The 14,096-nt window shown below is 60.4% G+C and overlaps 1 protein-coding gene across 1 annotated transcript; it reads left to right on the plus strand.

Annotated features, from left to right (window-relative positions):
- The first annotated feature begins 3,140 nt into the window (after positions 1-3,140).
- LOC144933754 (carboxylesterase 1E-like) lies at positions 3,141-12,803 on the plus strand. The gene is made up of 9 exons (XM_078858824.1): positions 3,141-3,888; positions 4,281-4,388; positions 4,736-4,941; positions 7,818-8,014; positions 9,590-9,648; positions 11,101-11,274; positions 11,762-11,971; positions 12,271-12,411; positions 12,719-12,803. Exons 1-8 carry the CDS (start codon positions 3,141-3,143, stop codon positions 12,405-12,407), a joined length of 1,839 nt encoding a protein of 612 aa, XP_078714950.1. The 3' UTR covers positions 12,408-12,411; positions 12,719-12,803.
- The last annotated feature ends 1,293 nt before the right edge of the window (positions 12,804-14,096 follow it).

A 14,096-nucleotide genomic window follows, 5' to 3' on the forward strand; every position in this document is an offset into this window, starting at 1 on the left:
CGTGGCCCCCCCATCCCCCCCCTCTCTCCCTCTCCCCCCCTCTCTCCCTCTCCCCCCCCCCTCTCTCCCCCCCCTCTCTCCCCGGTGCGCCGCAGAAGCAGCTGCGCGGCGTCCTCTGCTGGGCACGGAGAGGAAATTCAAGGCGAGATTCATCAGGTCAGAGGTCAGGTCGGCGAGGGGCCAGGTGAGGGTCAAATTAATCAGAATAAGAATCTTTATTTAGACTGCGGGAGGAGGAATCCGATGAGCTATGCAGAAAGTTACAACAACAAAAATAGGTGCACTTTGAGGCCACGTGAAGTGTCGAAAGCCCGCTGGCAGGAGATCACGGAACAGACCCAAGTGCCATGGTTTGACTGAGATGACTGGCAGATGCACCAGCTGTGCTCCCCACTGTGCCAACTCGCTGTGTTCGCCAGGCGCTGCGCTCGTCTTGGTGAGCGTCGATCATCTGCTGCTCGAAGGCGACTTTCCAGTTCCCCAGCAGCGTCCCTCACAAACATCCTCCACAGAGGGCGATCGTGACACTGCTGATACCACTCCATAGGCTGCCCCTCCCACTCACACCCCTCCCACACCTGCCCGTCCCACCCCTGTCACTCACACATCTGCCCCTCCCACTCAACACACCTGCCCGTCCCACACCTGTCACTCACACATCTGCCCCTCCCACTCAACACATCTGCCCCTCCCACATCTGTCACTCACCTGTCGTCAAATTCTCGCGAGGCGAGATCTCGCGCTGTGGGGGTGTAAACGGAGCGCGAGGCAGGTCAGGAGTTCTGTGCTCAACTTCAACACCATCGACATCATCATCTACAACAACATCATCAACATCATCTACAACATCGAACTTTCCAGAGGTAACCACGCGCGTCGTGGTACGACTCAGGCACGCGAGTGTTTGCGTTAATGAGTGTGTGTACATGTGTGAGTGCGTGTGTGTACATGTGTGAGTGCGTGTGTTAGTATGTACTGTGTACCAAAGTGAGTGCGTGTGTGTGTATGGCTGTGTGTGTCAATGCGCCTGTATGGGTAAATGAGAGTTTTTTGTGTGGATGTGCATGAAACCGAGTTTGATTCCTGCTCACGGCCAACGATTATCTGAACCGGTACTTGGCCTCCCCTAGGTCGACTCAGTAAATGTGTAAACATTTCCACTAAGGAGACAAAGGCGGCCGGTCATGATGCTGGCCACCTACCCCCTCGTGTACTGTGCCAGCCGAGATAGGTGCTCGTTAACAGCACTTGCCCCAACAATATGTAAAGGCTATATGGGGGGACTTTGTCTTTGTGCGTAAGAATGACCGTTTGTGTGTGCGCGCGCGTGTGCACAAATGCGCAATAAAGATCGACCGAGGAGTCGCGTACCACCCCTGCCCGCAAGGTTCATACTCCGAGCTTAAGGCACAGACTCGATCTCTCTTAGCCCTTCGAGAGCATCTTTGCAATGGCCATCACGAACATTCACGCAGCAATTAAATGAACAGATCATTAGAACTGCGTTCGCAGGGACAGTGTTTGGGCTACGTGCTGTCTTCAGGTGCGAGAGAGGCGACAGAGAGAGCGAGAGACTTGCGTCTCACGATATCGGGTGACTCTGTGGAGGCCTTGTCGAGACGTGTACTCTGCGGGCCCATCTGTGGGGCACTGGGTCTGTGTGCATGACACCACCGGGCTCGTGTTCCTGTGCGTCCCACGGTCTCCGTGGGGATGTGGTGGGACAGCCACCCACCGAAAGCCCAACCCGCGCGCATCGCGATTCCCGATGCTAAAGTCCGCGCCGCGTGGCCCACGCGCCTCTCCCACCCCTCCACCGCACCCGTGCCTCGGGAGACGATGACATGATGCTGATGACGGTGATGGCGATTATGTTGAGATGTATGAGATGATCGAGTTATGATGCTGGTAATGATGAGATGATTCTCGAATGATGATATGGTGATGATGTGATGAGATTATGATGATAATTGGGAGTCTGGGGCTGTAATTGATCCCCGTGCATGGAGGTGGTGGGGGTTGGTGGATCACGCTGAGATTGTAGTGTGCGTGAGACTCCCCGCATCACCCCCTACAGAGCTACGAGGTGGACAATAGATTGCAGAAGAGCAAATAAATTGCTGGCATTCACAGGCGGAGTTCTGAGACCTCATTCGCTGGTCGTGTGGCTTTCAAAAATACGTTTCCGCGTATTTCCCATTCCTTGACACAAAACAAACACGACTCGTCTGGCAAAACAATGCAACGCACGACCCTCCTGAGTCATGGCACCCAGCGAGGTATGTTCTGATTGAAGGAACTGGTATATATTGTTGTATAAATCACGCGGAAGGCTTCCTCGTCGAATCTCAGAAGCAGACTTCAGCCTGGATATTGGTTGGATGGGTGACCACTGCATACCACACGCTTAGCCACGCACTTGCATGCCACTTGCATAGCTCATACGTCCGAGAACAGTGCAGCGATATTCATTGTTACACTGTACTCTGCTGCCACGTCACCAACTCAAACTAACCAGCTGGGTGAAGTATGGTCAAACAGCCCCAAGGACCTACAACGTGTGCAGAGCCCCCCCTCCCCCCCTTCAGCAGTTGATTAACAACAGGACTATGCATGGGCTAATCACAATCATCAACAGCCATGATTACTCCACTGCTGGACAAAAGCCTCCCCAATAGTTGCACTCTTACAACTGTTCAGACGTGGCGGTGCAGGACCCTCCTAATGGACGGGCCTATGACTCGGCATAGTGGGCAGCAGGCGCGCCGCGTGTGCTGGGGCTGTGCCTCCACCACCCTCTGGCTCCGTCTCTCTCGACGCGGATGCCCTCGTGTTGTGCACCCAGTGCTGTGCACACGCGCATCGCTCCAGCGCTTCATCCACGACAGCAACACGAGCTCGCAATACAGAGAAGTGGGCAGCATCGCATGCACCAGCGCTGTCGGCCTCATCCAGACCGCCTGCTCAACAGAACCGAGCGTGTGGCGACGTTGTCGTCCAAACTGTTGCGATGGCCACATCCTCTCAACCGTTCGAGTCGGCGGTCGAAGTGACCACACGGCCACGCGTTTAATTCTTGCGAGCCGGCTGTCCGGACAAGGCTTTAATCGCATTGCGTTCGCAGAACCCGTGGCCGCCGAATGTCCTCCGCGCCCCTCCTCACGGCCCCGGAGCTCAGCGCCATGCAGAGCGACGAGTCCGATGATGAGTTCGACGCCACCGAGATGAAGCGCCTGGTCAGCGACCACGACGCCGACGCGGGCGCCCTCTCCGAGCCGCAGAAGAGGCGGCGTTCTCGCCGGGGCCCGGACGAGGCGCCGTGCGCGGCCTGCACGTGGACGCGCGCCCTGGGGCTGTGCGCGGGCCTCCTCGTGCTGTGCGTCGCGGCGGCCTCGTTGGCCTACCTCTCGGGCGACTCCGGCCACACCGTGGTGGACGTGAAGCTGCCGGACGGCGCCGCGCTGCGCGGCCTCCACAGCACCTTCGCCTACGCCTTCCTCGGCATCCCCTACGCCGCGGCGCCCGCGCGGCGCTGGGAGCCGCCCCGCAGCGTGCGGGGGGCCCTCTGGAACGGGACGTACGTGGCCACGGCCTACGGGTCGCCCTGCGCGCAGCGGGGCCCCGCGGGCGAGGTGCTGGGCCAAGAAGACTGCCTCTACCTGAACGTGTGGACCCCCACCCTGGGCGGCGCCGCGCGGCGCCCCGTGATCGTGTGGCTGCACGGGGGCCACCTGACCAGGGGCAGCGGCCACGAGGAGGGCTTGGCGCCCGGGGAGGAGTTGGCGGCGCAGACCAACGCCGTCTTCGTCAGCCTCAACTACCGCCTGGGCGCGCTCGGCTTCCTGGCCCTCAAGGAGCTGTCGGACGAGAACCTGGAGCGCACCTCGGGTACGCGGGCCTGGGGGTCATGGCCTGGGGGTCACGGCCTAGGGGTCATGGCCTGGGGGTCACGGCCTGGGGGTCATGGCCTGGGGGTCATGGCCTAGGGGTCATGGCCTGGGGGTCATGGCCTAGGGGTCATGGCCTAGGGGTCATGGCCTGGGGGTCATGGCCTGGGGGTCATGGCCTGGGGGTCTCCGTTTAGGCGTCTGGGTTTGCCCTCTTGTAGAAGAGAGGGTGCCAGGCCACGCGTCTGTGTCACTCGCACGTGTCCCCTGGCCACTGCCCTGTCTCTGTCACATTAAGTGCATTCAATGTACACTACTCCTGTGCAACCCTTCATTCCTGCCCCCGTGCTGCCCCCGTGTCTCCTTGTCCCGCATCTCCCTGCCCCCACGCAGGTAACTACGGCCTCATGGACCAACTGAAGGCGCTCAGGTGGGTCCAGAAAAACATCGAGGTCTTCGGCGGAGACATCGGCAACGTGACGCTGCTGGGATACGAGGCGGGTGCGTGACCCCCCACAGTGCCACCAGAACCCCACCCCCCACCCCCGATTATATCAAACCCCCTTTCTTCTGCCAGTGGCTGCACTTGACGTGAGAGAGACTCGGTCTCATTATGCCACTACTCCCCCGCTCTCTCACCTGGAGCCCCCCTCGCCAGGTACACAGGTCCCTCTGCCGCCCCCCACGGGGGAGGAGTTGAACCTCCCTGCTGCCCCCTCCCCCAACCTAAGATCAGATGGTGGAATGAGAGAGTCACGAAAGATCTTAGAGGTCGCTGTGCATCCATCTCCTCAGTGGCGGCAAGTGACATCTCTCCCGGTCCTTGGTGCCCCCCCCCCCCCCCCCAGGTGCGGTGTGCGCCCTGGCTCTCGCCACGTCTCCAGCCGCCCGCGGCCTCTTCTCGCGAGTCGTGGCCATGAGCGCCTCGTGCCGCATGCTGCAGCCCAACCTGCGGGAGGCCGAGGAGCGTGGCCGCTCCGTCTACAACGGCACGAGCTGCGGCGACGGGGACCTCGCGTGCCTGCGTGGCGCCGAGCTCGGCAGCCTCCTCGCGGTACCGCCCTGGGCCGGGAGCGGGGGGCCTCGCGTGTTAGTAGGGGTGGAGATGGTGGCGTGAGTGGTGTGGCTGGTGTGGTGGGGAGAGCGGTGTGGCTGGTGTAGTGGGGTGAGCCGTGTGGCTGGTGTGGTGGCGTGAGTGGGGTGGCTGGTGTGGTGGGGAGAGCGGTGTGGCTGGTGTGGTGGCGTGAGTAGGGTGGCTGGTGTGGTGGGGTGAGTGGTGTGGCTGATGTGGTGGGGAGAGCGGAGTGGCTGGTGTGGTGGCGTGAGTGGTGTGGCTGGTGTGGTGGGGTGAGTGGTGTGGCTGGTGTGGTGGGGTGAGTGGTGTGGCTGGTGTGGTGGGGTGAGTGGTGTGGCTGGTGTGGTGGCGTGAGTGGGGTGGCTGGTGTGGTGGGGTGAGTGGTGTGGCTGGTGTGGTGGCGTGAGTGGTGTGGCTGGTGTGGTGGGGAGAGCGGTGTGGCTGGTGTGGTGGCGTGAGTGGTGTGGCTGGTGTGGTGGGGAGAGCGGTGTGGCTGGTGTGGTGGCGTGAGTGGTGTGGCTGGTGTGGCGGGGTGAGTGGTGTGGCTGGTGTGGTGGGGAGAGCGGTGTGGCTGGTGTGGTGGCGTGAGTGCTGTGGCTGGTGTGGTGGGGAGAGCGGTGTGGCTGGTGTGGTGGCGTGAGTGGTGTGGCTGGTGTGGTGGGGAGAGCGGTGTGGCTGGTGTAGTGGGGTGAGCCGTGTGGCTGGTGTGGTGGCGTGAGTGGGGTGGCTGGTGTGGTGGGGAGAGCGGTGTGGCTGGTGTGGTGGCGTGAGTAGGGTGGCTGGTGTGGTGGGGTGAGTGGTGTGGCTGATGTGGTGGGGAGAGCGGAGTGGCTGGTGTGGTGGCGTGAGTGGTGTGGCTGGTGTGGTGGGGTGAGTGGTGTGGCTGGTGTGGTGGGGTGAGTGGTGTGGCTGGTGTGGTGGGGTGAGTGGTGTGGCTGGTGTGGTGGCGTGAGTGGGGTGGCTGGTGTGGTGGGGTGAGTGGTGTGGCTGGTGTGGTGGCGTGAGTGGTGTGGCTGGTGTGGTGGGGAGAGCGGTGTGGCTGGTGTGGTGGCGTGAGTGGTGTGGCTGGTGTGGTGGGGAGAGCGGTGTGGCTGGTGTGGTGGCGTAAGTGGTGTGGCTGGTGTGGTGGGGTGAGTGGTGTGGCTGGTGTGGTGGGGAGAGCGGTGTGGCTGGTGTGGTGGCGTGAGTGGTGTGTCTGGTGTGGTGGGGTGAGTGGTGTGGCTGGTGTGGTGGGGTGAGTGGTGTGGCTGGTGTGGTGGGGAGAGCGGGGTGGCTGGTGTGGTGGCGTGAGTGGTGTGGCTGGTGTGGTGGGGAGAGCGGTGTGGCTGGTGTGGTGGGGTGAGTGGTGTGGCTGATGTGGTGGGGTGAGTGGTGTGGCTGGTGTGGTGGGGTGAGTGGTGTGGCTGGTGTGGTGGGGTGAGTGGTGTGGCTAGTGTGGTGGGGTTAGTGGTGTGGCTGATGTGGTGGGGTGAGTGGTCTGGCTGGTGTGATGGCGTGAGTGGTGTGGCTGGTGTGGTGGGGTGAGTGGTGTGGCTAGTGTGGTGGGGTGAGTGGTGTGGCTGGTGTGGTGGGGGGAGTGGTGTGGCTGGTGTGGTGGGGGGAGTGGTGTGGCTGGTATGGTGGGGGGAGGTGGTGTGGCTGGTGTGGTGGGGTGAGTGGTGTGGCTGGTGTGGTGTGGTGAGCAGTGTGGCTGGTGTGGTGGGAGGAGCGGTGTGGCTGGTGTGGTGGGGGGAGTGGTGTAGCTGGTGTGGTGGGGAGAGTGAGTGGTGTGGCCGGTGTGGTGGGGTGAGTGGGGTGGTGGAGTGAGTGGTGTGGCTGGTGTGGTGGGGTGAGTGGTGTGGCTGGTGTGGTGGGGTGAGTGGTGTGGCTGGTGTGGTGGGGTGAGTGGTGTGGCTGGTGTGTTGGGGTGAGTGGTGTGGCTGGGGTGGTGGGGTGAGCGGTGTGGCTGTGTGGTGGGGGGAGCGGTGTGGCTGGTGTGGTGGGGGGAGTGGTGTGGTGGGGGGAGTGAGTGGTGTGGCCGGTGTGGTGGGGTGAGTGGTGTGGTGGGGTGAGTGGGGTGGCTGGTGTGGTGGGGTGAGTGGTGTGGCTGGTGTGGTGAGCGGTGTGGCTGGTGTGGTGGGGGGAGCGGTGTGGCTGGTGGGTGGGAGGAGTGTGGTGGAGTTGGGTGGAAAGCACCTGGCACCGAGGTGTGAGGTTCATGAGGACCACGTCCACGACAGTAGCGATAGAAGAGTCACAAGGGAGCGATGGAACGGCGCCGAGAGGGAATTGTTGAGCGCTGGTTCAGCACATAAACAGAAACTGCTGAATTTGATTAAATCGTCGCGTACGCGTTTGCAATTCGGCCACGTACATTACTCGATGCCACGAAAGTTTACGCACATCACGTGGCATTGACAAGTGGAATATCTGGTCTGGGCACATGGGCCATAAAGAATTTGCTGACGGTGCACGAAGAGCTACAGCGCGACTCGAGACGCGAGCTCCGGGCAGAGGAGGGGCAGAATGCACGGCATCTCCACGTGGCGCTCGGCACGCCAACACGGGGGTCACCGGGGGTCCTACAGCGAGTGAATGTGTGCGAGTGTCTGGGGGTACGTGTGCAGTGTAGTTGTGTGTGCCTTGCAGCCCTTCATTGGTGCTCGCGAACAGCACTTGCCCCAACAGTCTGTGAAGGCTACACGACGGATCTTTGTCTTCGTGCAAACCTGTGCACGTAACCCGCACTGCCCGTGCGGAGTAGAAGCACCCCTGTACCACCTGCCAGTGCCACTCCGTCGTTCCACGTGGCCTCACAAGGTGCACCACGCCTGGCACGTGCTCTGAACGCCCCCCACCCCCTCCCCGACGCGTAGGCATCCCCATTCGAGGACTACGCCGCATGGGAGGACTCGCGTCTCGCCTCGGATTTCCCGGCCCCCCAAAGCGAGGAGCCCCCCTTTTTCCCAGCCGTAGTGGACGGGTGCCTCGTGCCCACGCCACTGGCGCAGGGCATCTCGAGGGTGAACGTCTCCCTGGTGCTGGGCAGCACGCAGCAAGAGGTGGCCATCAGGTGAGAGAAGGGACAGAGAGAGAGAGACAGAGGTCCATTAGCATTGATACTCACGCTCGCGATGTACAAATACAACCCCCCCCTCCCGTCCCCTACAAGGGCTACCAGGGGGACTGTGTAGATTGTAGTATCGCAAGAGCGTTGATGACTTAAAGGTGTCGAGGTTTGAGAGGCGATCCGAGTGGCCGTGGGAATCCAAGACGCTATCCACGCGCTTTCATGCCCCCCCAAGAACATTCCTCACCTAAGCGGCCAAGCGTCTCAACGCAGGAGCCTCCTGATAAGCAGTCACGAGACTCGGGCTTCGAGTCGTAAAATGCGGCTCCATACACGCACGGCCCTTTTGTCAAACCGCTGCAGGATGAGGGCCTCCCCCGCGCCATGTGGGTCGTGCGGGTGATTTGAGCACACTGCCGCTCGGTGGATGTGGGGGGGGCGCAGCCCTCTGAGGCCCACCTCGTGGCCCCGCGAGCCCCGGGACCGCCGCGTCACGCGCGGTGGCCACCCATCCAACCACCATCCAGGCTCAACTCTGCTTAGTTTACCAGATCGGGTGGGATTGAGCGTATTCCGGGCAGGTTGGGTCCGATGATGTGCGGTGTCACGTTTAGGTTACTGGAGGGAACAGAACTGTAAACAGACGATCATCAATCGACACGGAGAGGCATAGACGAGATAAAAAATAATTAAATCGCTGCTCTGAACAAAGAGTGTGAGGCAACTCTTCTGAACGCACGCACGCACACACGCACGCAGACACGCACACACGCACGCAGACACGCACACACGCACGCAGACACGCACACACGCACGCAGACACGCACACACGCACGCAGACACGCACACACGCACGCAGACACGCACACACGCACGCAGACACGCACACACGCACGCAGACACGCACGCACGCACGCAGACACGCACACACGCACGCAGACACGCACGCACGCAGACACGCACACACGCACGCAGACACGCACGCACATACCAACCCGTTCCCATCACATGCACGGGTGCGGATCGAACTCATTTGATCAGAACACAACTTAACAAAAACATCAACACACTTTTCAATATCACTGCCCTCAGAGGAAATTATATGGGAAGCGACGTTTCAGGCATGGACCCTCCACAACACATGTAGTAAATATTTTGTACTTTTGTGGCAGTGTGTTATTGACGAATGCGATGTGCTCGTGTTGTCTGTGCCAGGGCAGTGCCACAAAACATTGTTGAATCGATCGGAACAACGATCAATAGAACACAGATCAGACAGCACGATCACTGCGAGTCTGATCGGAACACAAATGCTCGGCTATTGGGAACAGCTGGCTCGGATAGTGCAGGGGGCGTGTGGGCGTGGGCGTGTGTGTGCGTACGTCTGTCTAAACATCGCCATTAGGGAGACAAAGGCGGCCAGGCGTGGTGCTGGCCACCCACCCCCTCGTGTGCCGTTCCGGCCTTCATAGGTGCTACTCGCTAACAGCACTTGCCCCTACAGTCTGTTAAGGCTACACGGGGAATCTTTGTTGTTGATGTTGTGTCTTTGTGTGTGCGTGTTCGCTGTTCATGTAGACCGCCCTACCCCGAGATGGATCGGTGGACGACGGAGAATTTCAGCTCCACCCTGATGGGTGAGCAGGGGTGCGGGGAATGGAGGTGGGGGAATTCAAGAGACGCGATATTAAAAACTATTTTAAAAACAATCGCCACCCGGGCGAACACGCCTGGCCTCTAGGGTCGGGGCAAGGGTGCGAGGGTGGGCACGGGGAATTGTCATGGTAGCGGCGTGATGTGCTGAGGGGGTGTGCAGGGGGGAGGGGTTGTGGAGGGGAGGGGGTGTCGAGGGGAGAGGGGTGTGGAGGGGAGGGGTGTGGAGGGGAGGGGTGTGGAGAGGAGGGGGAGGGGAGGGGTGTGGAGGGGGTGTGGAGGGGAGGGGGTGTGGAGGGGTGTGGAGGGGAGGGGTGTGGAGGGGGTGTGGAGGGGAGGGGTGTGGAGGGGAGGGGGAGTGGAGGGGAGGGGGTGTGGAGGGGTGTGGAGGGGAGGGGTGTGGAGGGGAGGGGTGTGGAGGGGGTGTGGAGGGGAGGGGGTGTGGAGGGGTGTGGAGGGGAGGGGTGTGGAGGGGGTGTGGAGGGGAGGGGTGTGGAGGGGAGGGGGAGTGGAGGGGAGGGGGTGTGGAGGGGTGTGGAGGGGAGGGGTGTGGAGGGGAGGGGTGTGGAGGGGAGGGGTGTGGAGGGGAGGGGTGTGGAGGGGAGGGGGAGGGGAGGGGTGTGGAGGGGGTGTGGAGGGGAGGGGGTGTGGAGGGGTGTGGAGGGGAGGGGTGTGGAGGGGGTGTGGAGGGGAGGGGTGTGGAGGGGAGGGGGAGTGGAGGGGAGGGGGTGTGGAGGGGAGGGGGTGTGGAGGGGAGGGGGTGGGGGAGAGGTATGGCCCCGGGGTTGTACTGCTGCGGTTTGGCGTTTGGATTTGGGGGACTGATAACCCTGACCATAACCACCCTGTACCTCTGGGCCCCTCTGTCCCTTTGTACACTGCCCCATACCTGCCTACCCCCATTTCCCCTGGCCACGCTTGTGAACCTCTTACATTTGCATCTTGAATCTTGACATCTAGCACCGCCATACATGCTGGGGCACACTGTTTTTAATCCCTTGCATTAACATTAGCTACCCCACCCATGCTGCCGACACTTGGGCTACGCCAATTTTAAACCTTTATAAACAGTTTGCCTTTAGAGGCGATCGAAACGTCGTAGTATTGTTATTTTCTTGGAACCTATCTACGTGACTTTACCGAAAGACCCAAAGAATACGTGCATCTTGGTTTACCTAAACGACATCTGTCTCCGTATCCACATGTCATGTGTCCCATGTGTCTCTGTCTCCTGCATACCCTCACTCCTATGTCCCTGTGCCCCCTATGTGCATGTATCGCCTGTGTCTGTCTCTCCGTGTCCCCCGTGTCTGTCTCCCCGTGTCCCTCGATGCTCTCACCTCATGTCCTTGCGTCCCCTGCACGTCCCCTGCACGTCCCCTGCACGTCCCCTGCACGTCCCCTGCACGTCCCCTGCACGTCCCCGTCGTACCCAGAGAGGATCGAGAACCTGGCCCCGGGGCGACTGTCCCAGCTGCTGCAGCTCTACCCCCCGGACTGCCCCCCGCCCTGCCCCGGAAAGCGGTACTGCACCGCGGTCACCGACCTCAAGGTCACGTGTCCACTCGATGACCTCGCCAACGCGACCCGGAGCAGGCAGTGGGTCGCTGGTGAGGGGTGCGCGTGTCAGTGTGTACACGGCAACGCGTGTCAGTGTGTGTGTGTGTGCAACACTGTGTACTAGAGGGAGGAGCCGTTGCGCAGAGGTTGGCGTGCTGCGCTACGAACCCGGCAAAGACCCGGGATTGACTCCCACTCACGGCCACCAACACCAGTCACGATTATCTAAACCAGTCCTGAGCCTCTCATAGGTCGACTCAGCCTTAAATGAGTACCTGGTGTGATGTGTAAACATCAGCACTCGGGATACAAAGGCGGCGGGGCGGTGTGTTCGCCACCCACCCCCTCGTGTGCTGTGCCGGTCTTGCATGACTGTGTACACAGCAGCGGGTGCGTGTCCCATCTTCACAGCGACGGCCAGGACGGGACACGGGGACACTGCGCATGGAGACACAGATGAGACACGGGGCAGGCGGATGAGACGAGGGATGTTAAGCGTGGGGATGGACCCCCCCCCCCTCACCATCTTCCCTGCAGGCTCGCCCTCCCCCCGTGTGTACCGCTACGAGGCTGCGTTTGTCCCCGAGTGGGGCGCCGAGGCGTCGCAGCGGCCCCTGTTCGCGGCGCGGGGCACGGACGCGCGCGCCTTCCTCGGCTCCCTGAGCGCCGGGGGGCCCAAAATCCACGACCGCGAGTGGGGGTTCACGCGGCTCGTGCGCTACTACCTGATGCGCTTCATCTCCACAGGTGAGACCACCCGCACGAGCCGCTTGGGCGACCCTGACCCCGCACGACAGACTGGTGGGACAAGCGCGGTTAGCGAGTAGCACCCACGAAGTCTGGCACGGTGCACGAGGGGGTAGTGTGACCACCGCCACACCCGGCCACTTTGGATTTCTCAGTGGTGATGTTTACAGGCCGGCCAGATATTTGTTTCAGGTCAAGTCCACCAAGGGAAGGCCCTTTTGTACCCCACGCGTACCCCACGTGTACTCTGTGTACCCCACGTGTACTCTGTGTACCCCACGTGTACTTCCCGTGTGCAGGCTCCATGCCGGAGCAGTGGCCCGAGTGGCCGGGCGCCGCGCTGCTCTCGGATGAATTCACTCCGCGCCACGTCTCCGTGAATGAGTGCTGCGAATTCTGGAGGCAGAGCTCCGAGCAGGGTCCAGCGAGTAAATAACGAGGTGCGGATACCTGTGTGACGACACCTGTACACCTATGACGACACACCTGTACACCTGTGTGACGACACACCTGTACACCTGTGACGACACACCTGTACACCTGTGTGATTATGCAACTTCACACAACAGTGCTCCTGTGTGATTACACACCTGTACAGACATCTGCACATTATACACACGTACATGACACGTGTACACACGTGAATGTTCATGTTGTATGTGCACGTGTCGCTAACACCGCTAATGATTGCTCTCCCCCTCCCCACCCTACGCCTCCTCCCCCCACCACCCCAACCTGTGCGTGCAGACCCTGCGTGCCGCGGGGCCCCCCAGTCGTTGCCACCCCCTCTACCCCCAGAGCACCCTGCACGCCAGGGGCAATTGGGGAGACGGGTGGGGGTCGGTGGCTAGGAGCAGATGAGTCCTCCGTAGAGGTGGGGGGGGGGGGGTCCTGTACCCCCCTCTTCTCACCCTGGAAAGGGGGGCATGCGGCTCCGGGGTTACAAACTCTGGTCTCGGGGTCACGGTCGGGGGGGACTTGGGGTCATGGGCAGTGATGTCAGGGTCACGGGGAATGGTCAGGTCAATTGGGGTGTCTCTAATTACCCTGGACTGTAGCGGGCGGGCTGAAGACACTTTATACGATGATGATGTGATGATGATGGTGGTGGTGGTGATGTTGGTGGTGGTGATGATTGGAATTTGTATTTAATGATTTTTTTACGTGACCCGAGGGTTTCACTCTGGGGGCGGGGTGGGGGTGTCGGCAAGATTCAAATAAAAGCCCTCACTGGATGTTGATGGTGATGATTTTGGTGGTCATGGTAGTGATGATAATGGCGATTTTCAAGATGGAGATGATGGTCGTGGTGCTGTTGATGGTGGTGATGATGATAGTGTTATGGTGCTGATTTATATGATGGTAGTAGTGGTGTTTTTGATGACGATCATGGTGATTTTGATGACAATCGTGATGATTTTGATGACGATCGTGGTGATTTTGATGATTGTGGTGATTTTTATGATGGTAGTGATTATGATTGTGATTTTTTGATGACGTAGATGATGGTGCTTTGATGGTGATTATGTTGGTGGTGAGTTTGAGCTCAGTTGTGATGATGGTATTGATGACGTGGTGAAATATGGTCCAACAACTCCGACGGCTGGCGCAGCGTGAGAGGGCTCTCATCCAGCAGTGGATTGACGAGGCTTGTACGGTCCAGTGCCGTGGTTGAGCTGGCGGAACCTAGCATTAGATTTGAGCAAAAATGGGAACAACTACACGCTGTAGCAGTGTGCGCACGTGTCCACCACACTCTGATTTGAGAAGTCCCGGCGAGGCATCGCCAGGATCCAGGCTCGAGAACCCACACCGTGTACTCAAAGGGCCCATTACACATCTGCTGGGATCATTGGGCAGGCGTCCATCGCATGGTGACGACACGGGACTTTCCCCGTGTCGGTACCGCCTGCTCCTGACACCGGATGAACCATGGCAGCAGTTCTTATGAGGGGCCGTCCATAAATGACGTCACGCACCTGAGGGGGGGGGGGTCAGACATTTGTGACGAGGGGGGGGGGAGAAATGTGACGTCACCTCAAAATGCGCAACTTTAAATATAGACATGTTCTACTTAATTAAATAGACTTTTTAATAAATGTTTTTCCTACAACATCAGAGTGCA

Source organism: Lampetra fluviatilis, chromosome 8 (genome assembly GCF_964198595.1).
Source record: "Lampetra fluviatilis chromosome 8, kcLamFluv1.1, whole genome shotgun sequence".
Classification (NCBI taxonomy): domain Eukaryota; kingdom Metazoa; phylum Chordata; class Hyperoartia; order Petromyzontiformes; family Petromyzontidae; genus Lampetra; species Lampetra fluviatilis.